Source organism: Pavona decussata, unplaced genomic scaffold, assembly GCF_977016875.1.
Source record: "Pavona decussata unplaced genomic scaffold, jaPavDecu1.1 SCAFFOLD_260, whole genome shotgun sequence".
NCBI classification, from domain to species: Eukaryota; Metazoa; Cnidaria; class Anthozoa; order Scleractinia; family Agariciidae; genus Pavona; species Pavona decussata.
The window spans coordinates 564,164-591,553 of NW_028145663.1; the positions used below are offsets into that span (position 1 = coordinate 564,164).

Here is a 27,390-nt window from a genome sequence, read left to right on the forward strand (position 1 = left end):
ATTTCAGATTTGAGGCTATTTCAAGCAACATCTTGCGGGGGAAAACTAATAATCTTATTTCCTGGTTGTGCTATTTTTTGTTTCAGCAACGAATTGCGTCACGCGCGCGCTGGAGCATTGAAAGGAAGTAGAAGTAGCCTTTGTGACGTCATACGTATTTTGTTTCGGCGTTAAAAATACAGTCGTTGACATTCGGCATACATTTCCATGCAAAAATGAAGTGAGAACCCGTAATTTCGCGATTGCGGCCTCAAAACACGGCAGTGCCCTATCATTTCCTTTTTGTCTTTAGTTAGTCTTTTCTTTTAATTTTGTTTGCGCCGTTTCTAATCGTTATTTGTCATTGAAAGCGAACGAAATGCACACAATTAGATGCATTTTTGTAATCTTGTCCGGGCTTCTGATGAACTTGGCGACGTGTCGAAGACCCACTACATATTCTAATACATGGGTTATTCAAGTCGATGGTGGGCAAAAGGAAGCCGTGGGAATTGCCGCCGAAAAGGATCTTACACTTTTAGGCCAGGTAGGTTCCAAAATTTTCGTATCATAACTCGAGATAAAATCGCATATTAGTACAGCTATGAAATATCATACACCAATTCTGGAAGTGTGAAGCGCAGCGCTCTTTCGCTCGAGAATTCAACTTATTTCCTGAAGGTGGTAGTTTGTTGGCTTAACAGTTTAAAACAATTCTCTATTCTCTCTGTAGGTTGGAAGTCTGGAAGGTTTTTATATGTTCAAGCATAATTCACATCCGAGGAGATCGAGACGTGCTGCCTTCGATCTAACATCCGACCTTAGCGAGCATCCCAAAGTAAGCATCTAAATAAGCTCAGCGGATGTTATTCAGGCCACGGAGCACGTCAGTTTCAGGAAGTTGAGATTCCTTTGCTTTGATGTCTTAACGACCGATGTTTCTGTGCTCAAAATTGGAATTCTTCTGTGTTTTAGGTTATTTGGGCCGACCAACAAATCGTTAAGCGACGTGTTAAAAGAGATTATGATCCTCACTTTATCGACCCGGATTTCAAGAAGCAGTGGTATCTTGTGAGTATGATATTATTAAATGTTGTTGAATTAATGGAGTGAGTTAATTTATTGAATGATTTTTGGATTCTAGTCACTTTTGGCATCTCGAAACTGTTTGATGTCAAAATTAACAGAAACGCTATGTTCTATTTATTTTATTGGACCAGAAAGCTTAATAATTTTGGTACACTGCTATTGCGATATAGTGCTAATATAGTCGCAAGCACGGTTTGTAGCGGAACACGAATATCGATGCCAATTTTGTGCACAACATTCATCCATCATACGCTCTGCCAAGTACTTTAACTACTACAATTCCTTTTAAATTCTTGGAGACAACGAATACAGCTTATTGTGACTGTCAATGCGAAACACAATAAAGAGCTCTTTAAATTATTGTCTCGCTGTTTTTCTGCCAATGCATATATCAAATGTTGTTTTCATTCTTTCAGGCCAGTTTGCAAGCGAAATTATTATAATTATTATATTGGCACACTTATAACGCCGAATTTTTTTTAAAAAAATCAGTAGTTCTATGTGTTTTTTCAAGTTTAACCAAGAATAGGGTTTCAAAGAAATAATGCACACTTCTACCTTCTGTCCTGAAATGTTCATGCAAGCAGGGCATGGATAATATAATATGCATGCTGCAATATTTACAAACACCTGCCCTATCTAATCTCTTGCTAAGGCAATGTTTACATGAAAGTTGAGATGATGCCTTTCTTCCAAGCCAAGAAAAACATTTTTTTTTTGTAAAAATGTAATATGTTGGGATGCCTTTGCCCTGGGACAAAACAATCACCCAGAGACGTCTTGTATTTTAAATCATCTGTTGCATTTTACATGGGTGAAATTTCACCCCTGCATTGCTCAGCAGGGAGTAAAATCAATCAGCTAAAAGATGTCTTTGCCTTTAACTAATAAAGAAGTATTTTTGTGTGATTTATGACTATGCAGGAAAAGCAGATCTTACAATTTGTAACAAGGGATTTTGAAATCTAAAATTAAAGAAAATTGGGTATACCCATGCATTTTTTGGGACAATGAAGCAACAATATTTTTATTATTCCAAAAAGCAGTAAAATACAAAGCAGTGTATGGCGTTTTTTTTTTTCCAAATGGAAGCTATTTTATCTCTGAAAAATGCATGGTTACCCCCAATTTTCTTTTTGGATACCAAGAGCACTTGCTAAGTTCTGCTTTTTCTGCATAGTTTTAAACCGCACAAAAATATCCCTCTATCTGTAGGCACCATCGATAGGAAAACCGAGTATCTCAAGATGCACAGAACATATGCGTAGTAACAAAAGTAGGCACCATTCTTAAAGCATTTTGACAGCGGCATGCAAACTCTGAACATTGTTCAGAACTCGATACATGTGTGCACCTTATTAACGACCTCAGATTTGACTACAAGTACGAGATTGAGTACCGGTTTACATGATTTTGGCAATCACTTGTTACACCAATTGTGTTTCTAGGGTCTCCTTATCTGCTGGTAAACAGTGGGAAGGAGTGAGAGTTCTTGGGACATAACTGGTTTGAAAGTCATCCTCCCACTCAATTGTGTCCTTGTACTCAGATCTGGAGGTCCTCACTAATCCTGCTGTATTGGACCATCACAAGCCATTTTTTAGAAAAACTCATCACTGCTTGCTGTTGTTAAGGTTACCCGGTACCTTCAGAGGTGTCTCCCGTCCAAGCGATGCAGCACGTTCGGTTTAAACTGTAGATACCTGAACCCTTGTATCAAATTAAAGTTTATAGAGCTGGCTATCCAACTAAACCAAGAATTTTGAAATAAAATGAATTGCCGAATTTTTAGCGCTGTTTTCTCGAATAAATTTTTTCACTTAAAGGAGCCACTTTAAAGAGCTGAAACTCAAAAGGAATTCGTTCGTTTGCCTTCAAATTTGGACAGTAGCTAGTTTAACATATAAACAACAAAAAGTCTGCGAATTTTTTCTTTCAAAATATTTTTTCTCCGAGAGCGATTTTTGTACGATTACTCCACATTTTTTTTCATCCTATTTTGAAAATGCTCTATAACTTTTCACTGCGATTGAATATGGCAAAACGCGACACGTTTTTTTAGCGCTTTGGGTCCAGAAACTGAGGAGCAAATTAAATTAGCAAAAAACAAAATTCACTTTGACTTGTAGCTTTGAAAAGGTGATTCGGACGCTCGCAATTAGAGGTCGTGAAAAATTCGACAATTTATTTTATTTCAAAATTCTTGGTACGGTTTGATAGTCAGCTCTATAAGCTTTAATTTGATATAGGGGTTTAGGTATCTACAGTTTAAACTGGACGCGCTACATCGCTTAAACACGATACACCTCTGAAGGTATCGGGTAACCTTAAATGCCTTGTAGTCTGAAGACCCTCTGTAGATATAACTTAGCCTAGTAATAATCAAAGATTAGGGGAGTGCATTCGATGATCGCGATCCCAGGCACTCTCTCCTTTGCCAAGTTGGTGATGAAGTGTCAACCGTCCCTGCAAAATCTGCAGGGGAGGGGGGGGGGGCAGACATGCATCCCAAGATCTATCCATTCGTTGATCAATTGACTGTCCCATACAATCTTGACTCCAAATGCAATTATGAGTGCGTTCTTTCTATGTCAAACGTAATTACACTGTATTTAGGTGTTATAATTTGACTGTTTTACAGCACAACACAGACAGCGTATTTAGAGGTTATGACCACAATGTTCTTCCAGTGTGGGAACAGGGTGTCACTGGCAAGGGTGTTGTTGTCTCTATACTGGACGATGGTAGGTTTCTTAGTGTAGGTTAGATAATCGACTGAGCAAAAAAATAAAGAGGCTAAGCAATCGCACTGTCAACCAATGTATTTATTGAAATTTTTATCCACTGTGCCAACATTGCTACAACCATTTTAAGTGTTGCATGCCTTCAGCTGTAGCAGAAATGCCACCTTTAATAACATGCTATATAATAATTATTATAAAACCTGAAAGATAATTGAAGTGTCAGACTAGAAATGTTTCTGATATTAGCAAAAGAAATGGCAAACTCCTTGTAGTCTGATCACTGTAAGACGTTGGCCGAGTTACATTGCATGTTGTAAGGTGTTAGTTACACCGTATGTGTGTAGTACTGAAAATGACTCTATAGTACTGTATTTCCAAAGGAAGGTCAACCACAAAAATAATTGCTATTGAATAGCATGTCGTTTATTCATCTTGTATCTGACTGGTTTTCTTAGGCCCTGTTCAGACGCCGTACTTCACATGAGCCGAATCACATTCAAGTTTAGACCGACCCAGATTATTAATCTCAGCTGAATTGATTCAGACGCCAAACTTAATTCAGGCAAAATTAATAACTGAAGCATAATTATTATGACAGAAGAAAATTGCAGATTTGTAATAAATTCTGCATTAATTTTGATTCGGCTCATGTGAAGTACGGCGTCTGAATCAAAGCCGGTCCACAGCCGTTATTCCCGGCTGAGCCAGGCTGAAAAAATTGCTGAGCTGATCCAAATTAGATCAGCTGTTCTAAATTGATTCAGACGCCGTGCTTTACATGAACTTAATTCATTGAATTTGATGTGGCTCATGTGAAGTACGGCATCTGAACTGGGCCTTAGTGGTTGTGTGAAGAAGTTATTCATACATGACTTACAAGTAATTCATGACTTAATAATATTATAATTAATATTTGTTTTCTAGGAATTGAGCACACACACAATGATTTAAAGGCAAACTATGTAAGTAGCCAAGAAAACATAGAATCTGATGTAAAATAAATTATCACTTTCAATTAATTATTAATTATTTATTACATAAATTTCAGTCATGAGAGTACAGTGGAACCCGGTTGCTATGGACACCAAAGGGGCACACAAAAGTGTTCGTTTTTCTGGGCATTTGTTTTATCAATACAGAGACTAAAACACAATTTAAAAGTGACAGTACTATGTTTAATTTAACATCTTAACTGAAACTTAAGTTCAAACTGAAGAAACCTAGTACGCTCATTCAAAATAATTATTAATAGTCTCGCGCAAAAATATTAATGCTCTCCTAAGCTGCAATCAGGCGTTCTTTTTTTGGGGGGGGGGGAGGAGGTGAAATTGTGGCAGTGTGAGAGTCGGCAGTCACCCCTCCCGACCGCTGACTCTTGCGCTGGCTCCCCCGAAAAAAAAAAAAATGCCTGATTGCAGGTTAATGCAGTCTTTCAAATTTGGCTGACAGTGTAATCTTTTGAAATAGTCTGTGACTTTGCTCTGCACTGACATTTTCAGTTTATGGTTCAGCCAGATGGATTGAATACAATTTGTATTAATAATTTATACAGTGCGCAGATAAAGGGAGGCTAACTTTGTATAAGAGCATGTCTCTCGGGTCATAGGAAAGTGTCCATTGTTTGTATTAAGTGGGATAATCTAAGAGAAAGAATATGCACTTTCCGTAAGCACAAACAAAAGTGTCTGCGTTAAGCAGATGTCTGTAAAGTGGGGTTCTACTGTACTGTAATGTCATTATTCTAACTTGTTTCTTTATTCTTGTGATGAAAGATCTTTAGTTGGTCCTTGCTTCCTCTTTAACTTGCTCCAGTGTCTAAAAATAAGTAAAACAGTAAAATTATTTTTGTATCCCCAACTCAAACAGTGTTGTAAGTGGATGCAAATGTTCCTGTCACATATGCCTCCAAACAGCCTAACTTTGTACATGTAGGCTGAAAAAAACCCTCTAGCTCACATATAGGGGAAGGGCAAGTATGTACATGCAGTTAATTAGTGCCGCTACGGGCAAATTTCACCATTTGTTTGAAGGTAGAGAATTTGGGTAATTTTTAAGCAGTATAAGAGCATTTTCATTCATGTGACTTAACTGGCCATATTGGTTTACTGAAACAAAAGAAAGTATTTGCATAAAAATAGATCTAGAGTTCAATTCCCAGAGGTTTAGTTTGGGACACCAACATGGCCGTCATTTCTTTGTTTTGGGACACCAACATGGCCATTGTGACATCATGTGAAAACACTCTATACATGTACAAGTTAAGAACTTTCAAGGTTATAGTCAGCCTGCTCAGTTTTGATTGTTTTACAGCAGAAATCCTGAGGTAATGGGTCATGCAACATCAAACCAGTTTGCAAATTTGTGTATCAGCCACATACACCAAGCAGTCATGGTCACAAAGAAGCACAGACTGTTGAAATGTATTAACTGTAAAACAAAAAACTCTGGCCCACTGCACTGGAAACAGCGAGTTTTGTTCCCTCGAGACTGTGAACATTTCTCATGTGACGGCCTAGGCAAATACAGAGCTGGGGGTCATGGGGAAAATAATTCATTGCACAGCAGGCCCAGTCAGTAAATATACAACTTGAAAACAATAAAAACCTTGTCAATTAACTTCGTAGGATCCAAATGCTAGTTATGACTACAACAGTAATGATGCAGATCCTGAACCAAGAGCAACGTGGAATGATGAAAACAGGTTAGTTAGACATACATGTGGCAATTTTTTTTTTTTTGATAAATCAAAACTACAGCATGAATGGTACATACATGTAGGTGTGTATTCTCTAAACTAATGCATGCTAAGAGTGATCACGGGGCTGTTTCTCAAAAGTCTCGGTCATTTACCAGGTCCGAAAAGTGTGTTTGGTGATAAACGTCTCTCAACAGAAGTCAATTTTTTTAAGCTTTGTGATGCTAAATTTTTTAAATCTTTATAATTCTATGAAAACATTCCAAAAGTACCATGCCTGTTATTGGTGAAACATTTAAAAATATATTTATTGGGTCTCGTAAGTCGTCGGAAATTTCGAGAAATGGGACCCAGGTCTTTTGTTCAAAATGTACACTGTAGGTGTCTTGCTGTGACTGAGTACAGTTGTAAACATTTCATGCATTTTATAATCATTTATTTAAATACTAGCTTTTTATAACATGTTAATCCTGCTTTTGATTTTGTAATAATTATCCTCTACCTTACAACAGTATGCACTTATTAACTGTATCTTGTTTTTGGTCAGACATGGTACACGGTGCGCAGGTGAAGTGGCAGCTAGTGCCAACAACAGCTTCTGTGGAGTGGGAGTTGCCCCAGGAACAAAAGTGGGAGGTAAACTATGGCTACTGTTATACTGTGCACATATGGAAATTCAAGGGAGAGGTTCTCATTTCAGCGAAAGTGCATGAATCTGAATGCTTTTTTCTCTTTCTTATCAACTTTATGGCCTGTACTTCAGTAATCACATATTAGATTAACTTGTAAGGTGCATTTGAATATATTCATATCGATATTTGCGCCGAATAAGTAATAAATTATTAAATTATTATTATTAGTCCTAGCAAAATGACTGGTGACCAAAATTCACAGAAAATGCTAAGTGGATTCTACTCATATTGTCGATATTGAATTAAGCATTGACGCATAGGATTTATTCCACGCTTGATGTGTGTACAGTTATTTGCATGCGAAATAATGCAATCATATGAAAAATTACCACCTGAGTTACCTATTCCCTTCCGAATGGTTCATAAGTTACAACAAATTAAATTGAACAGGCTTGGGTCATAGCGAGCAAAGGTGAAAAAGTATTTTGATTCATGGACATGCGCAGAACCATGAACCCCTCCCTTTAATTAACAGGGTTTACAGTAGTTGAGCTATTCACGATAAGTAAATAAACTATATGTGGGTTGACAAGCATTATGAACAGAATTTTCTTCAGATTAAAGGTGGTACCAGTATGTTGCAATAGTTTACATTGCTTAAAACCAAAAGCCAGAGGAGTAAACATAAACCATACAGAAATGCTGAAGTGGGTAGTGGATAATGTTAGAAAAAAGTTTTTAATTAATAAACATCTGTTTGCATGTTCAGGCGTGCGTATGTTGGATGGTGATGTTACTGATGCAGTTGAAGCGTCGTCCCTTAGCCTCAATCCTCAGCAGATAGATTTGTACAGTTCAAGCTGGGGGCCAGATGATGACGGGCACACTGTAGATGGACCAGCTAAACTGGCCAAAAAGGCTTTTGCTGATGGTGTCCAAAAAGTAAGCTAAAACTCTTATTTATCAGTTATTTCTAAAATGAATAGTTTTTGCCTCTGTTTAGTTTATGACTATAATCAACAGCAACAACAACAACAATTTTGTACCCAAAAGAAAGAAATTACCATTAATTGTGAATTGAACAATATTGTTGATAGCAGGGCACCCAAAATAACTATGACAAGCTAAACTAGTCGGGTGCCCCTTAAAGGTTTACATTTGACTTGTTTGGTTACTAGATAAAATTATAATACTAACAAATAAAAAGGGCAACAAGAACTTGCAAGTGTCAATGAATGCAAAGTGATATATTATAATTGGAAAAGGCTAATATATTAGACAAACAAGAATGTGTGGCATACTGTAGAATCATTGTCATCATCTTTTAATTAAGGCTGGTGAGGCATTGCACCAACTTTTTTCATAAAAAAACTAATACCTTAACTAAACTAAAAGAAAAAAACTGGTGAATACAAATACAAATAAAATTGGCTACTTAATTTACTGTATCAGTACATTTTGTCCAAATTGTCCGAGAACTGACTGGTAGACATGAAATGATCTTGAGATTACTAATTGCACATTGCAAGTTATGCAGAAGTGCTGTGGTGTAGTGGATCCTCAGACCGACTTTTATTCGGAAGATCGGACACCCAGTGGTCTGAGGTTAAGTTGTTCTCTGCATTTGATTCACTCTGAGGAACGGCTAATGCTCGACACATCAGCACTCAAATCTCTTTACAGTGGCCAATTTATCTTTAGTTATCAACTCTGTTGATAAACCAAACATCCGTTTCTACTCCCCACCAACACAGCACCGCAGTTTTTTTAAAATTAGAAAATAACCCCCTTATCCATTGATTTTGATCTCTGCATTATCATTTTGTTTCCTTAAAGCCACATTGTCTCTACTCATGCTGGTTTATAAGTGGGTACCGGCGACATACTGTTGGGGGCAACCCTGTGATGGACTAGCACTGGCTGTGTAGGCCAATACTTGAAGCGCGACTTTTATATGATAACAAAATTTAATGTGCTTTATTTTACTCTTGTAGGGTCGAGGTGGATTAGGCTCCATTTATGTCTGGGCTTCAGGGAATGGAGGTAGAAGCCAGGACAGTTGCAGCTGTGATGGTTATACAAACAGCATTTATACCCTGTCCATCAGTTCAGCGACAGAACATGGCACATCCCCATGGTATTCTGAATACTGTGCATCAACCATGGCTACCACCTTCAGCAGTGGGAATTATGACATGAGAAAAATTGTAAGTAATTTGTGGCTGTTTTGCAACAATAATTAAAAGTATTTATTATATTTATTTATTTTTTTATTTATTTATTGAAGGCTTGGTGGATTAGGGGCGGAAAGTGGCAATTTGGCCTTAAAATAAAATAAAAATTTCTCCAAATAAGTCCTATTACGGCAAGCAGTCAGACTTGTGATGTTAGAAAGTAATATAGTTCCACATTAATTTTTGCTCTGACTAAATGTAGAAGCTTGAATTTGACAAATTAGGATATTCCTTTTGCCTAAAAACTGAACTAACTCAAGCAAAACATGGGCAAAAACAAAGTATGGGAACTGGTCAAACCAAGTTTGTTCGAAGAGGACCCACCTTGTCTGGGGTAGGGGGGTTATCAAAGACACCACCTATCTCATGGACATTACCAACAAAATTTTATTGGCTTTAAATTTAAGTTGACACAGAAATATTGAGCTAACAAGAGTAAGCATTGCTAGATACAGGTAAGTAAGAAAAAAGTGAGGTTTGAATCCCACTGTCATTTTTTACTGCTGGATAGAGGGGTGGCTATGCAATAAAGACATCATCTTTTGAGGTTGAGGTTGGGGGGTGCAGGCAGAGGCCACCATCTTTTTTGGGGTTTGGTGGGTCCTGTTCGAGTAGAGTAGTTTTGACCACTTCCATAATATGGAACTGCAAGTAATTTCTAACGTGAAAACATGTCCACCATTTTCTAGTGATGATTGTTTATCATCATTGTTGTAATAGTCCTGTAGAAAATCTAGTCATTTGTTTGTCTTGAAAAGGTTACAACAGATCTGCATGGGGGATGTACAGATTCTCACACAGGTACATCAGCATCAGCACCTCTTGCTGCAGGAATACTTGCCCTTGCATTGGAGGTTAAGTAAGTCATCATCTGATTACATTATAAATTACTTACTTTAAATAAGGCAGCCTTTGAGTTTGTAGCCATATATATTACGTAATTGGGGATCTTCTTGGTCAGAATACATGTACCTTCCCATTTTTCATGTCGAGTGTTAGCACAGGTTGTATTTAAAATCATTCTTAACCTAGAGATGATGACAAGAGACCAACAACACTGGCTAGGTTGGTAACCAGAAGGGTGCTTAAATGTTAAGCTTGATCGTGTAAATAGCTGTATCTAGAAGTAAGTTTCCACGGCAAGCTGCACTCAGCGGTATTAGTGACAGAGAGGTATGATTGAGGCCAAATTTTTAGATCCCCCAAAAGTCCCATTACACTAAAACTGGACCTAAAAAAGGTCTAATTGCCCCAAAATGTAACCCCAAAACCTTAAGTGATGCCATCCATCATCCCAACTGACGGATTAGTGTGAAAAATTCCACGTACCATATGCATTTACATGTACAACCCTATGTAGATGCAGTTTAAGCTTGTATCTGAAACTTGTATGTTGTTTGAACCTAAAATCAATATCACTGGGGTACACTTTTTGTCAACCCATAAAGAAAAGTGATACTGCTAAAATCTTTCTTTACCCAAATTGCGAACTTCAAACCCAAAAATGCCTTGACACCATCTGGAGTCAAATTAATGGCCTTATGCACAGCAGACATTTAGAGGTGGGATAAAAAGTCAATGGCATAACTATGGGGAGACTTGTAGCAACCAAGGTCAGTAACTTGGTTCATGTGTGACATGTAGATTGTTCATGTTGCTTCATCTATATGTAAGATCAGTAATTTGGGAATGGTCTAAGGCAATAGATTGATAGATTATACCCGAGTCCTATTGATTGCCCTTGGACCCTTAACTTTCATGGCTAACTATGATGTGTATGCTTTTTCTTTTTAGCCGTAATTTGACCTGGAGGGACATGCAGCATCTTGTTGTTCGCACCTCATCTAATGCCAAACTGCAGTCAGATGACTTTGTTGTCAATGGTGTTGGGAGAAAGGTCAGCCACAAGTTTGGTTATGGATTGCTTGACGCACTAGCGCTTGTCAACCTAGCAAGGACGTGGAAGACTGTACCACCCCAGCACATGTGTTGTGAGATACCAGAGGCACAACAGAGGTAATCATACGTTTTAAACCCTTTGAGGATTGTTAAACAAGGTTGTTGAAATAAACCTAAAACAATCAAACTCCCATTTAAATTCACTCTTTAAGTAAAAAAATCCTCAAACTTGTCTGTTTTGCTATTAAATTTTTCAACATGATTTTGCCATTTCTGGCATTCCTAAAAGTTATATTCCATTACTAGCTCAAAGCTAGTCATGTTTTACAAGTAGTAGCTACCATGAAGATATCCAGCTACTGACTTAAACATATAACCCTTCAAGCCCCAATAGTGATAACCATCAAATTTCTCCTAAGCTTGTTACAGTGTATATCTATGCATATTCAACCCCTTTAGTCATGAGAATTAAGGATATGATCACCCAAGATGAGTTTTCTTGATATTTTAATATTTTTAATAACTTCTTCACAGTACTTTTATAAGAAAAGTATGGGGACAAGATAGGAGAATTTGCTCTTTGATATTAGTGGGTTAAAGGGATAAAGGGAGACTTTCTTTAGTTTATGACCAGCTATCTTACTTGTGGAGCTGGCTTCCCCAAAGCTGTGAACGAAGCCATATCTGTAAAGGACCAGTTTGAAGCAATAAAGTTTGGAATGCAACAAGGCACAATTTTATGTAAAAAAAAAAAGTTGTTTTGATCAAGATGTTGACAATACAAAATAAGACAACTTGGCAAGACATTCATAACATGTAAGTTTGTTTTGGACGTTTATGATGCCTGATTCAAGAAGCGACCTAATCAGGGAGTAATTTTATTTATCTTGTTCTAGAACCTCATTGTGGATAACATTTTTTTTTTCAGACCCATCCCTGGCGCAGGCACCTTAAAGGTGCATCTAGAAGCAACAGCATGTGCTGACAATAGCCATTACGTCAAGCACCTGGAGCATGTCCAGGTGGTGATCACACTGACCTTCACCCGGCGTGGTGATCTCACCATCAGACTGATTTCCCCTAAAGGAACAGCTGTGATTTTACTTCCCCAGCGAAGAGAAGATTACTCAGGGAGTGGGTTTACAGACTGGGAGTTCATGTCAACACACACTTGGGGTGAAGATCCAAAAGGAACGTGGACCTTGGAGCTTGAAAACCACGGTAAAAAAAAAAAGCCCATGATAGTGATAGATTTAGTAGGGAAAATGTGAAATACAATGTACCCTCACCCCCTAACACCCAATTTCCTCAAAAATTAAGAACTGCTGAGCCAACAACCAACCCCCAAACCATCAGATTTACTAGAGAACATGTCAACAGTACAAGATCGTCAATGACTGCAGTGGATGACCACCTAAGGAACATGAGGCATGTGCTTCATCTTTCTTCCTCGTCAATTGTTGTAAGGGAGAAGGACACCTTGAAAATAAGAATTAGAGAGGCTATTGAAATTCATTTCCAGGCTCCAACATTGAATCGCGACGTTGGATATGAGCTCCCGGCGATCTACCGGGACGTCTCGTCACGTGATATTTTATCAACTTAATCATGTGACAAAATGTCCTAGACCACTTGACAAGATTCCGAGAGGGAATCAAAAGTTTGTATTTCAACATAAATTTTCGATCCTGAAAACAAAACCTTTTTGTTTGATATAATATGACAGGATCAAGGAGCAATTTTATTTTCTAACATTAAAAAGAAGTTAGAAATAGTGAATGAGGTAATACAGAACAGCACTTTTTTGCACAGCAAATGAAATTGAACGAGTCCTTTTATAACTCCAGGTGCCGCCCAGAACAGTGGTATCCTCAAGAATTGGTATTTGGTGATGTACGGAACAGCAGACCCTCCTGATCCAAGTGTTTCCAACAAGGAAGCAGTTCCCGCCTGCAGCATTGAATGCCAAAATGGGTGCACAGGACCACGGGCAGACCAGTGCAAGGACTGTAAACACTTCAGAAGTAGCACCAACAATGTAAGAGAAAATGATAGTTTTTTTTGTTGATTGCATGTAGTTCTTGGACTGTGTTCATGCTATACCGGATAGCTCTTGTGGTAGCACAAGCAGCATACCAGTTAGGCCTTTTGTTCAAACAAGACATGCCAATATTGACACAATTTTGTACTGGGGAAATGCTGTAAATTCTGCTTTGGTCCTGTAAGTTAAACACTTTGTTCAGATCTGTTTTGTACCACTCTGAGACTCATGTAAACAGGTTACTGTGTCAGTATGCCATAGAAAGTGCTCTGGAACAAGGCACATACACTATAGCTCCTCTGGCACTGCAGGAACAACTATGTGCCATTTTGATTTTATTCTCATGATCTGTAGGAGTGTGTTGGTGAATGCTCTAAATCAGAGTACCAAGATGTGGCTGCAAAACTCTGCAAGCCTTGTAGTGCGACTTGTGGGACTTGTCATGGACCCAACACATCCGATTGTCTTTCTTGCATTGCACCACTTATCCTCAACAATGGAAGCTGTGTGAACTTTTGCCCTGATGGCACCTTTGTGCATGTGCAAGGCTCTGGTCTGGCTTGTGCAAAGTGTGACCAATCCTGCCTGACATGTACTGGAAATGCAACAGCCTGCACCTCATGCACTTCGGAATACAGGCATGTCCCAGGAAAATGTGTAAAGAAATGTGCAGAAGGATCGTATGCTGATGCAGGAGAACAATGCCAGTCTTGTCATCCATCATGTGGTAACTGCAATGGTGGGAGTGCCAGCTCCTGCACAGAATGCGGGAGCAAAGATGACCGACAGTTGTTATTTTTACACAAGGGTGAGTGCAAGGCTGCTTGTCCAAATGGCCTTTTTGGAGAAACTGGTAGCCAGGAATGCAAACCTTGTGATGCCACTTGTGGCAGCTGTTCTGGTCCTTTGTCATCTGAGTGCACGTCTTGCAGTCAGGGAATGTTTCTGCTTGGCACTCTTGTTGGATTATGTGTCCCACACTGTCCTGAAGGTAAGTCATAACTTTGTGTATGTGAAGTAACGTAATAAAAAACTCCCCAATCCAGTAACAAGAAGCTGGACAACATCATTCAGGCTGCCATCGGGCATTTATCTTTTATCTCCTCGAAGAAAGCTCTACATTGAGGAACTAGTACTTGTGTCACTTGTAAGCGAGATTTGTTAAATCTGGCAATGTTCAAACTAATTGACATACAATTTTACAGACTTCTTTGCAAAAGGAAGCATGGCTACTGTATTAGGGTAACTGATTATGAAGGCACAAGAAGGCAGCAATGAATGCCTTAAATTAAATCCATTAAAAGATAACAAGACAAAATTCAATAATCACAGCTTACTACTGTCTTGCTGCAAATGTCTTAATCACCTGATGAGGACTACATTGTATAAGTTTAAGCAGTGGAAATATTACAATAATTATTTATGTTCAAGGGGCTGCATCATTACAAAATTAATAAATAAATACTATTTTATTATTAATTCATTTCATGACTTGTACAAAAATTAATTTTGTCTTTTTCTTCACAGCCCAGTATCCTTCATCTAAAGGAATATGTACTCCCTGTCCATCATTGTGCAAACAGTGCAATCCAGAGGACCCCCAAAAATGCACCAGCTGTCCTGTTGGCAAATTTCTCCACGAGCATCAATGTGTTGCTGCCGACCAATGTCCAGTGGGCACTTACGCAAACAGCACAAGTGAAGCATGTGAAAATTGCCCAACTGGATGTACTTCATGCAGCTATGCTTCTGACCTGAAGTGCCTGAATTGTTCAAAAGGTTTTGTCATGTTCAAGTCGGAGTGTTTGATGCGTTGCCCTGAAGGAACCTTTCCCAGGCATTCCAACAGGTTAGGCTTGGATAGGTTAGAATTCAAAAGAAATATACTAGTAGTGATAATTGATTTTTGACGCTTTGGCAGAATTAAGAGTAGCTTATGCAGCTAACATCTCTGAGCATTTACCCACCCAACCATGAGAATATGCAAAGACCAGACCACAACACCGGGAACTACGTACGTCTCCTACTCTTTGCGAACAGTGATTGGGTTCTTTAACGTCCCACAGAGTTATTTACAAACAAGGGTTGTGAGACGGGGCCTATTCTTGTGTACACAGTTCAGACAAAGCTTCTCATACATGTATTAGCCGTTCAAACTATTGATTGACTCAACGTTTATGTGACAGTGGATCAATATTACTAGCAATTCAAGTGCTGTCCAAACCTTGCCTTACTTCATCTTGTCTTGTTTATGTTTAACAGCTGTATCCCTTGCAACTCATCATGCCAGACATGCTATGGCGAGAGCAGTGGTCAGTGTCTCTCGTGCAGTCTCCCAAAGCTTCTCCTTGGCTCTACATGTGTTGCTGAATGTCCAAATGGAATGTTTCACAGCCAGGTGACTCATACCTGTGAGTCATGTCATGCAACTTGTGAATCATGCAGTGGGCCAACTGACAGTGACTGTCTCTCTTGCAAAGGTATGAGATTTACATGTATCAAGCCAATGGCGCAGGGTTCACTATTCATTGATCAACAAATTTTAAGTTGCAACCACTGTTCAACGAAACAATGTTTTACATAATAATTAAACATGTTATGTCATGTCAAAATGCCACATTTACTTGAAAAATACCTCCCACATTGTAGTACCACCCCCGAATAAACAAGGCACACACAAGCACAGCCCTCTAATGCATACCACACCTCTCAAGAACAACCCAATGCTTATTATAAGCACTTGAGTTCTTGAACAGCACTACTACTACTACTACATGTACTACTACTACTACTACTACTGACGTCAAAGAGGCCAATTCAGCGACAATGTGCTTATTACTCATTGGGAAAAAGACAGTCATAGTAACATACTACACTATGTCTTGTAATAAAAAATAAAACCTGTTAAAAACAGCCTACATGTAATTTTAGCTTCATCTTAATATAGCTTGTTGACCCCATCTTTTTACTACAGTCATGTATCAAAATAATATTATTATGCAGCATGTCAGGATGCAACTTTTTGCAAATAACTTGCAAAGAAAAATTGTAGGAAGTACATGTAGTTCAGAGCATTAAGGTGGCTCTGAACCTGTTCTTGCAATTCTTTTTTTAGTCTTTATAAAATAGTTACGTCTTGACATGCTGATTACAATAATATTTAATAGTAAAAAGCAGGCAGGGGTCACCTTTTTGAGTTATTATCACTTAATATACATGTAAATTCACAGCTATTTTTAACAGCTAGAAAGGGCTGGAAACTGATGCCAGCCACCTTAAGTAATATAGTAGAGCATTCAAAATGTTGACACTGCTGAACAACACAGCCACACCTCCTTGATGTGTTTCAGTGTTTGGTGATGAACAAAAAGTAATGTTGAAAACTGTTGAACTGTGTACTGATCATTTGCTTTAGTGTCAAAGTGTTACCATGTAGAATTGCAAAAGTACATGTATTAAACAACTGACAATTCATACAACAGTACTTTGGTGCATTTGTAGTGCATTGTGTTTGGGAAAACAGTCAAAAGAATATGATTGTCTCAACAAGGATACTATTTGAATTGATTACAACTGTTTTTCAGACTAGATGATGTATCTGTTGATCTGATGCTGTTTTATTTTTTCAGCTGGCTGGTCAATTGTTGGCAAAAAATGTGAATCAGCTTGTCCCAGAGGGAAGTTTAACAGCAGTGAAGGTTGCCAGCCCTGTCATCCGGTGTGTCTTGTGTGCAATGGTCCAACCGCTAAAGACTGCCTCAGCTGCAATGACATCAAATTTCTCAATCTGCAGACAAAGCAATGTTCTTATGACTGCCCGGAGGGTTATTTTGGTGATTTAGAAACAACACACTGCAAGTCTTGCTCTCCAGGGTGCAAGAAATGCAAGAACAGTGCAGAATGCTTGGCATGTGGACCAGATTTATTGCTCGTTGGCAACTCCTGTCAAATGCAGTGTCCTGCAGGCCAGTTCCGCAGCAAATCCAACTCTTGTGAATCCTGCGATGGAATGTGCAAGGAGTGTGCATTGTCTGCAACCAACTGCATCAAGTGCCATGATCATGAGGTGTTGAGTGAAGGACAATGTGCAAGTATTTGCCCAACTGGGACATTTTTATTGCAAAATACCAAAAACTGTGTGCAGTGTCATCCGTCCTGCAAAACATGCACAGGGCCTGCTGCAGATGATTGCACCGGATGCCGAACTGCGTCTGTCATGGTGAACTCAAGGTGCCTTGCATATTGTCCTTCAGACTATTACTTTGACAAGGAAGCTAATCGTTGTCAACCATGTGATTACTACTGTTCAACTTGCAAAGGAGGTGAGCAAGCTTGCACTACAAAGAAAGACTGTTCTCAAAATGGAATATAGTTTTAAGCCTGCCGCACACTTGAGGAAAGAGCTGAGCAAACTGCCTCACGAGGCAATTAGTTCAGCTGTTTCATCATGCGTGCTGTTGCATTTTCGTGAGTGTTTAGGCCCTGAGGAAAATATCTATCATGTTTGATATTTGAGATTTCGCCTCGTGAGGCGAAATTCTCACGAAAACTCAACCACACACTTGAGGAAACAGCTGAGCTGATTGCCTTGCTTGGCCTCCCGAGGCAGTTTGCTCAGCTCTTTCCTCAAGTGTGCGGCAGGCTTTAGTAGAATGTCACTACATCAAAAGTACTATACCAGTTTTACTGGCTCTTATTTCAACTACCACAAAAGACCATTGACTTCAATAATAATAATTATGCTTACACAAGAATGCAAAAAATCAGCTCTACTGTACTTTTGATGTGTGTCATTCTTTCATCACCATTGATTTTCAAAAATTATTTATTTAGTAGAGACAACATTTTAAGTATTTCTTACTTAGTATACATTGCTAGACAAGTTTCTTTTTCCTTTTTTTTTTTTTTTAAAGAAACAAAGGACTCAGTGAAAAGTCCAGAAGTCACTTAATCCTCTAAAGTAAACATGTCTGGCTGAGTCTTATTTTAAACAATAGGATTAGACTATTGTATCCAAAATACTAAGACATGCCTAAGATGACTTCATGAAATCTGGCTGAATATGTCAGTGTACATGTAAAATCAAAACATCTGCACTGCATTATCAAGGATTCATTCATGCTCATTGTAATGTTTAACTTATCACTCTTTGCAGGAAACGGCCTGAGAAATTGCACTAGGTGTGTAGCACCATTTGTGCTCTATGAACACTACTGTATAAGGGAGTGCCCTAAGCATGGCTGGGTATTGGACAGCAAACATCAAAAGTGCGTACAATGTGATCCGTCTTGTGCCAGGTGCATAGGACCCACAGCCAATGACTGCATTGCATGCAGTCATCCTGATGAAAGTCTAGTTGGGTTTTCATGCAAGAAGGATTGTCCCCTTGGCACATTTCCAAATCGTGTGACAGGGGTTTGCGAGCAATGTCATCCAACGTGCGACACATGCTCTGGGCCTGGCGTGACAAATTGTATCACTTGTGCAAAAGAATTGGTGCAAAACAAAAGTCCTGGAATCTGTAGCTCAGTGTGCCCACAGGGACGATACTCAGCAGAGGGGGGATGTAGCACTTGCCATTCAAATTGCAAAAATTGCAATGGCCCAGGTGCCTCTAACTGCCTCAGCTGTCCTGATGGGAAAGTTTTGTATAATTTCACTTGTGTGAACAGTTGCCCTGACAGGACATACGCCACTGATAAGGATGGCATCCGTCAGTGCTTTCAGTGTCATCCTGTGTGTGATGCTTGTTATGGTCCTTCTGTAGACAGCTGCCTCAGGTGCAAGAATCCACTTTATATTGAGGGCAGGATGTGTGTTATGCAATGTTCACCAAATCACTTCATCAGTGAACCAACGAGATCTTGCCATCCTTGTGGGAGTGAGTGTAAAACGCCAGGTAGAGCAAAGAATCGTTCTGTCCAATACGCAAATGATGCAGAATTAAAATATGTACTTGACGACACTCACAAGAATACAGTGTCGCTGATTGCAATCACCGCTGGATCAATTTCAATAGTGATTTTCCTTCTTGTATTTGGAGTTCTACATTTGAGATCCAAGATGCTTAATGGTAAATACAAAATCGTTAAAGCACATTGTCCAAGCAAAAGTGAAGATGAAGAAGAGGACTGCCATTTTTCTCTCATAGATGGTGAAGAGGACAGAGCTTAAAATATCTTTAAATAAACAATTTTAGAATAAATACATGTAACATTATTGACTTTTGCTCACCCTTTCCTGATTGATTCATACTGGGGCCTTCCTAGAAATACCTAAAAAGGTATCAAAATTCTTCTACTTGGAGATATTCATGGTGACTGTTGGCATGACAAGCCTTCATTAAATTGCTCAGCATCTTGAAAAACTACTGGTCACTGTTTCAAAGATAAACTATTCAATAAAGGAATATCTTTTGTATGAAAATTAGATGAAAATAATTTTCATCTTATTACATGTACTTGGCATGCGTAATTCTAGCTACCGTTATTATTATTAAGAGTGCTAGTCACTTCCATACTTGGTTACATTTTACACAAGTAAAATATTTTCAAGACATGATGAATTAGGGAGTTTGTTTCAATTATTGCATTTTACCATGTGCATGTCACTATCCAGGGTCTTCCAACTTGGCAGATAATTACTGGAATTTATGTGTTATGTTTGTTTAGCAGGGGGTACACATGCAGTTTTTACAACCTAGTCACCTTTTTATGTACTAAGTATTTAAGATACCAAATTCTGTCTGGTGGGTAATTTCCTTTGTCTTATATAAAATGATGAGCTTGAGAAAGTAATTTTAAGAAGCAGGGATCAACAAAAATGGTACTTTTTCATCAAGTTATTTTTGGTTGAATCAAATGTTTCTGTATAAAATATTATTAGAAATTCAAATATGGCAATTTACAAAGATTCAATGGTAATTTATTGATTGTTCCTTGTAGTAAGTAATTTACAATGATTTTTATGAAGCTATAATAGCAAAGGAGATACGTGTTTAAAGAGATTCACTCTATCTCAAATACTGTTAATTTTATTAAAGATTCTCATGAGGCAATGCCAAAAAATGCTCATTTTACAACTAGTCAAGTTGAGGAAGTAAAACCAGTAATATTGTATTATAGAAGTCAGAAGAATTTTATGAATTATTGAAGAAAAATAAAGGTATTTTTGTACTGTATCTCTTATGTTTTTTTGCATGTGCTTCAATGTATACACCCCTGTGTAAACTTGGAGCCAGTGGCTTAGCCACAAAAGTACTTTTGAAGAAGTCATGCATTGCTTTTAGTTTAGCCTGTACTGCAAACGAAATCAGCTGACAGTAAAATACTGTCTGCGAATTAGCACCCAAATCCTTGTTCTAGATCCTATAAAGGAAACGAAATACTGAAAATACTCAAATCCCCTTTAATCTATTTGGCTATAACCAGACCAATCAAACAATGACCTTGTGCAAAGACCAATCACAGAGTGTACTCAGATCCTGATATGCCATTGGAGGTCTAGAACAAGGACTTGAATGGGTGCTAATTCACAGAAGGTATTTACCAATGCGGTGGTTGATAATCCCATCTGCCGTGCAGGCAAGCATCACTTCTTACTGATGTAAAATGAACGCAGGAGGGTTGGGGGCACCAACTTCCCAGTCCTGTACTTCTTCTGTTGCCAAATATCATACAAAATTGCACAATGATGTATGTTGTCTCAAAGTGTCTGCAAGGTTATCCCACTTTTTACCCCCTTACAAATGCAGTTGTAACCTGGTTTGTGCCCCTTTGACAATGTTCCCGAATCCTGTGCCAACCCCCCTGCCTCCATAAATACTTTATATGGGAAAATAATAAAAAAAAAACTGTATTTGTAAGAAATGCCTCTGACACACAAGGTAGGTTAAAGCCTGGATCATGCATTGTTTGTTTGTGTTTTAGCAGGTGTGGGTGGGAGTGGTAGCCCGGGTGGTAGCTAAATGCACTTTTCATGTGGGACAATTTACTGGATCACCATTCACACCCTATGAAAAACCCAATACCATGCCAATCAGTCCTATGTACAGAAAAATACTTGAGGCTTTTATCGGAAGATTCCAACACAAAAACAGGACTTTTGCATACCAGTATTCAAGCTAATCAACTCGTAGGATACTTGACTGTATGGATAGACATGGGAATTTTCACCTCAGACCTCTACAAACTGACCACAGGGTTGGCAGTTCTGATATCAGAAAAAGAAGTAGGAGTATGCAAATCATTTTGAAAATAGATTCAGTAAAGAGACTACATTCTGACCCCAGCTCCATCGATGGACAATTCACCTTTTTGTTTGTTTGTTTATCTGTATATATACATGTTTTATAACATATTTTAAAAACTTTCGTTTTTTTTTTTAATTGCTAATATTTCACACTTATATTATTAAAATACAAATAAAATATGTTTTGACAGCTGGAGATCTGTACACTCAGGCACTTAAAAGCAGCCACAGCTGTAGCCATTGAGTGAGCCAATTGAATGTTAATATCATAATTCTAATAAGATTAAATTTAGAAATACAATTAACTATAAAAATGAGCGAAAAAACGGAACGACGTTTCGGTGTCATCCTGGCACCATTTTCAAGTAAAGAATGCAACAGAAAAGATAATTTAGAAATAGAATAAGAATTTATTCTATTTCACACCTTTACTTTACGTATAAATTATCTTTTCTGTTGCATTCTTTACTTGAAAATGGTGCCAGGATGACACCGAAACGTCGTTCCGTTTTTTCGCTCATTTTTATAGTTAATAATATCATATAATTGGGTAATTAATCTATATTTTTAATTTATTTATAAATTCAATATCGAATTGTACCATCAGTAGCAGTATTCATAACATCTTGTTTCACTTAATTTCCTACATTTCAGATATGTATCAAGATTTACAACTACAGTATACAGGTCATGAGGCTTGACTGCTAAGCATTATCTGCCGTACTCCAATTACTTAAGCTTGGGTTGATTGTTTAATATTTACCTCTACTGATCAATAAGGCCGATTTGGCCCAATTTGACAAAGAAAATGAGTGACCAGACAAAAATTGACCTGAGTCATAAACATCTGTGACAGCTGTGCTGCAGAGGTTTTGAATCAGGCTGATTTTCATTCCACACTAAACCAACAGAAAAAGAAAGTGGCCAACAAATTACTTTATATAAATTAGCCAGTATAATTGAACCTATTAACCAGAATGATAAATCATTTTGTGTAAACTTGCCTCTATAATACTGGCACATACACTGTAAACATCCTCTTTCAATATGCATCGCAGCATGATGTATTATTTTGCAGGTGCATAGTATACTAGAAAAAAGGGCAACGAGTAATATGTCTGTATTAAGCAATTTAACCATAAACTGTCAAATAAGGGGCTTAGTATTCCACTGCTTGTGAAAACCAGGTCAAACAAGACAGGAAGTTGTCTTTATCAGTACAGCAGTAACTGAGAGCATGTAAAACAACCCTATAAAACACTGCAGTTTATATGTAATAGACTGGAATATTTTACAGTGCAACGAACTCAACCGGGGACACCCAACATTGATCAGCCAATCACAGGTCACATTTACAACAAAGGAGTCTGGCTTTGGTAGTTTGTAAACCAATCAAAACACAAGAACATTTCAAAGTGTCGGTTTTTTTGGTGGCCCCGGTTGAGTTCATTGCACTGTAACTGTTTGTAAAATTACGTAGTGGTGGAATGACAAGTTAGAGCACTTATGGTTACCTGAACAGTCTTTCAGTAAAATCAGTGGTCAGTAGAATACTTCATCTTCCTCAGAGTAGTGGATAAGTTCCTTATCAACCTTTAGGTTTGACAAGAGTTGGCCCATGGTGGGCAAGGGATCTAATTTTATTTTCTCCAACAATCTTTCAGCAGCCTCCTGACTGACTGTCCGCCACTTGTCAATCAGAGCTTGGAGCTGTGTAAGGTCATTCTATAAATTAATTAAAGAGGCAGATTAATAAGTGACACTCATTGTTGGAGCTGTTGGTTGAAGACTGCAAAACAGTCCAGGATACCCAGCATGAAGTGACAAGGAGTATTGCTACTCTCTCTTGGATGGATGCGAGTCCATCTCAAGATACCAAGCATGAAGTGACTAGGAGTATTGCTACTCCCCCCTGGATGGGATGCTAGTCCATCACAGGATACCCAGCATGAAGTGACAGGGAGTATTGCTACTCCCCCCTGGATGGGATGATAGTCCATCATATGATACCCAGCATGAAGTGACCAGGAGTATTACTACTCCCTCCTGGATAAGACGCTAGTCCATCACAGGATGTCAGGCATTAAGTGACTAGAAGTATTTCTACTAAAAAATAAGTAAATAAACAAATAAATTATAAATAAAATAAGTAAATTAATTAAAGATGGCAAAACTGATCCTTACAGCAGGTAATGAATAAATAGCCAATCATTAACTTAGAACTGCACTGCACACCATAAGTCTGCTTAGTTTTAAAATTGTTATTCAAGTAGAAGAATGCCCCATTAATAGCAAACTGTACCTTATTTCTATACATCTTGACAAGTTTCAACTTCCTCAAGGAGTCTTCTTTGTGCTGGATTGTTTTGATTAAATCTTGTTTTCTTGTGAGCAGCTCAACTGATTGTTCAGTTTGACTGTTTTTCTCAGGACAATTCTCTGATGCCAGTGGTAAAGCATGCTTGTGCTGTTTGCTTCTTTTAGGTGTACTGAAAATTGCCTGTGATGTTACAAATACCAGTAACTATTAATCACTACATGTTTCTTATCATTTCATTTCCTTACCATCAATATACATATTATACACATCTCCATGTCTTTCACAACCTGAATATTAAACACTCTTAAATCACCCAGCACAGATCCAGACCAATTTCCACCATTTTAAATGGAAATTGTTCAGATTTAAAATGTTATATTTTTTTAAAGTAAAACATATTCAATCTTGTACAATGTTCAGTAAATAAAAATTTTGCAATTTTGTGAACCACACAGAAACACTCAAGCAGTGGGACCATCCAGGCTGAAAATTATACTACACCATCTGAACTGCATATTATTTTAATAGTCAGGCCAGATTATTGAAAGTACAGTTTTACTTGGATCAAGGAACATTTTGGCCAATACTTGAGTATCTATACTGCACTGCCAGTGGATTGTGAAATGTCAAAGATTACTGACAACTTCACAAGAAAGGTTTGTTTTAAGACTTCAATTCCAATCCTTTGTCAAGATCATTTTACAAACTGACGTTCACGAGAGAAATGTTACCACTTCCAAGCTCAGGCAATTCAAAATATGCACGAAAAGTACCATGTCAAAGTGAAGCCAGATTCTTTTTTTGCCTGACTCCATCCAAGGAAACTGGAACTCGACATTTTCTTGTGGGACTATCTTGTGGAAAAGCATCTTGGAAATTTTTTGTGGGGTAGCATGCCCAAAGACCCCTCCAGAAGTGAGCACCCAAATCCTCAAAAAATGGTTTTTAGTAGAGCCATGCCAAGAATGTGCTTAATGACTTGAGTGTTAGCTTTTTTCACCAAATATCCTGACTGGTTTTCATAGGAAAAATACAACTTTCATCCTACAGTTATTCTGTAATAATTCACGCTTCTCTCTTCCTTCCCCTGAAAACAGGTTTAAACTAGGTTCAGTATTAGCCTAAAACTCACTTAACAGATTTTTACCTGGAGCCCAACATTCATCATCCCACCAGCTTCTTTTAAGGACGGTGCCTACTTTTGTTACGTTCTACGCATCTCTATATGCTCGGGTTTTTTTTATAGGTGGTGCCTGCTAATAAATGTGCAGGGATATTTTTGCGCGATTTAAAACTATGCGGAGAAAGCAGGACTAAACAGGTGCTCTTGGTATCTAAAAAGAAAATCTGGGGTAACCATGCATTTTTCAGAGAAAATAAAGCTTCAATTAAAAAAAAAACACCACACATTGCTTTGAATTTTACTGTTTTTTAGAAATTGTTGCTTATTGTTGCTTATTGTTGCTTAATTATCTCTAGAAAATGTGTGGTTATCCCCAATTTTCTTTTTGGATTTCAATAGCCCTTGCTAAGATCTGCCTACCCTGCATAGTCATAAATCACTCAAAAATACTTCTTTGTTAGTACGCACCATCCTTATGGGTGTTTTATCTTTATGTGTCATATGTATAGGGTACAAACCTCTGGACCCCAACTTGTGTGTATTACTACTCAATTTATTCCTGCTGGTGTGCATTGGGTAGATTAGCTGACAGCCAGTGGAGTTTCATAAGCTCCAAAACTTACAGTGTATGTTGTGGTTTTCAGTTTTTCCTAAGCAGTTTTAGATGTTCATTTTCATAATTAATTTTGTAGAATTAAGTATTTTTCCCCACCTCACTTTCTCCATCACAAGAACGCTTCAAAATGGGAGAAACGAATGGAGAGGATAGCCTTCTCAGCCCACCCGATCTGTTGCTAAACGTTGATGTACTCTGTTTGGAAAAAACATTTAAATTAGGTTGTGTATGTACAGTAAACGTTTGGATGGGTGGATGGGATGGACAGACAGACAGACAGACAGACAGACAGACAGACAGACAGACAGAAGGATGGATGGATGGGCAGGTGTAAGGATGGATGGATGGATGAATGAATGGGGGGTGGGTTGGTTAAGGTGGATGGATGAGAAAAATATGATCAATGGTACATCCTCATCAACAATACCTTAGGAGTTGTACAAGAAATAGTCCTTGTGGAAGGTGTTCTTGATTGCAACATAGATCCTGAAATAGTAAACAATTCCAGAACGATTAATTCCTCAGCTAAAATATGAAAGTTTACGTACAAACGCATATTTTAACTTTTCTAAGCTTATCAGAAAAAATGTCAAATTTATATCTTGCAGAGAAACCTACGAAAAAAATAAATTTCCAAATTGAAAGTTCCATATGGAAATTCAAGTCTGTTAAAATATTTTCGTTGCTTCTCGTAAGCAAGACTCGTACCTTCACGCTTTTTCAAAATCCCCGCCTCGTCGTCCGCCATGTTTTGTTTGCTCGCGGAGGCGCACAAGACAGCGGCTGTGACGAAACAAAGGGCGCATGAGCAACCGAGCATTAGAACCCAGTGCGTCGCGAAACGAGCTGAAAACTTCTTGAAAACTTAGGAAGTGAAAGACGTCCGTAAACATGTGATTTTCCCGGAATTTCGACGCAAAATAAGACCTGGGAAATGTTATCAGACAGGGAAAAAGAAGGATGTAAAACTATCCTTAACAAACTGACTCATCAGGATTTGATAACACTCACGGATACGGTAACAAACCGTATTGTGTCTCCGGAAAGTACAAGAGGTACGTAATTAAGCTTTCGTAAGCTTATACGTCAAGCTGGTAGTTTTACAAGAACAACGTTGGACATCCCCCAAGCAGCTTTGTCCTAAAGATAACTTTCGATGTGTGGACCGAGTATCAGTATGCTATCGGTAAAGTATTGATAAGATATCGGCCAAGTGTCGACGAGACTACAACCTTATCGGCCGACGATGAATCGATTGATACTCGAATTATACCCAACCGACACTCAGTCGATATATCAACCGAGAATCAACTGATACTCAGCTGACAAATCAACTGAGTGTGGGTTGATATATCAGTCGATAGCGTCGGCCTACACTACCTACAGTAAGTGCCACCTGCCCATAACAGTTTACATTATTTTTAAAACTTGTGTAAAGTTGGGTCATGTCACATTTTACCATCCAAGGGAAACCCTGCATTCCTGCCTGGCAAAGAGTTGACGTAATTTGTAAAATATACTTCTGTTCCTACAAACTTTAAATAGTTTTAGTATCTTAGATTGGTTTGTAGTAGATAGGTGTCCTCGATTAGCTTACCATTTAGCTAAATACATCAACACATGAATAAAAAAAATGTATATATCTATTTTTGTAGTGGAAATCCACTGAGCTACCCAAAGCTAGTTTACAGGCATTCCACTCAGAAATAAAAGGAAACAAATAATAATCAAATTTAGCATAACAGGTTTAGGCAAACCAGCTGGCTAT

At 38.2% G+C, this 27,390-nt stretch overlaps 3 protein-coding genes across 8 annotated transcripts in view; 2 read left to right on the forward strand and 1 right to left on the reverse strand.

Annotated features, from left to right (window-relative positions):
• On the forward strand, window positions 1–20,493 carry LOC146456139 (proprotein convertase subtilisin/kexin type 6-like). 2 transcript variants are annotated; one of them, XM_085093499.1, is made up of 18 exons: window positions 1–526; window positions 713–817; window positions 955–1,050; window positions 3,710–3,812; window positions 4,737–4,774; window positions 6,437–6,513; window positions 7,055–7,143; window positions 7,909–8,081; window positions 9,134–9,346; window positions 10,132–10,232; window positions 11,168–11,389; window positions 12,201–12,493; window positions 13,120–13,310; window positions 13,668–14,304; window positions 14,841–15,177; window positions 15,576–15,793; window positions 16,943–17,635; window positions 18,469–20,493. In XM_085093499.1, the coding sequence occupies exons 1-18, from the start codon at window positions 359–361 to the stop codon at window positions 19,485–19,487; spliced, it is 4,773 nt and encodes a 1,590-aa protein (XP_084949625.1). In that variant the 5' UTR covers window positions 1–358; the 3' UTR covers window positions 19,488–20,493. The 2 variants fall into 2 exon arrangements, with proteins under 2 accessions (XP_084949625.1, XP_084949626.1); XM_085093500.1 differs by having other exon boundaries at window positions 4–526; window positions 14,841–15,162.
• LOC146456140 (uncharacterized) lies at window positions 4,781–26,442 on the reverse strand. Of its 5 annotated transcripts, none has more exons than XM_085093503.1 (6): window positions 26,331–26,442; window positions 26,050–26,108; window positions 25,719–25,817; window positions 23,866–24,063; window positions 23,084–23,288; window positions 4,781–5,627 (listed from the first exon to the last, which is right to left on the reverse strand). In XM_085093503.1, the coding sequence occupies exons 1-5, from the start codon at window positions 26,440–26,442 to the stop codon at window positions 23,106–23,108; spliced, it is 651 nt and encodes a 216-aa protein (XP_084949629.1). In that variant the 3' UTR covers window positions 4,781–5,627; window positions 23,084–23,105. The 5 variants fall into 5 exon arrangements, with proteins under 5 accessions (XP_084949629.1, XP_084949630.1, XP_084949632.1 ...); XM_085093504.1 differs by having other exon boundaries at window positions 23,078–23,288; XM_085093506.1 differs by lacking the exon at window positions 4,781–5,627 and adding an exon at window positions 15,701–15,834 and having other exon boundaries at window positions 23,078–23,288.
• LOC146456141 (uncharacterized protein C3orf38-like) overlaps window positions 26,434–27,390 on the forward strand; it is a 4,396-nt gene continuing 3,439 nt past the window's right edge. The window contains exon 1 of the mRNA XM_085093502.1: window positions 26,434–26,677. Within this exon, the coding sequence (XP_084949628.1) occupies window positions 26,557–26,677 (121 nt within the window). The 5' untranslated portion in view covers window positions 26,434–26,556. The remainder of the gene's footprint in view (window positions 26,678–27,390) is intronic.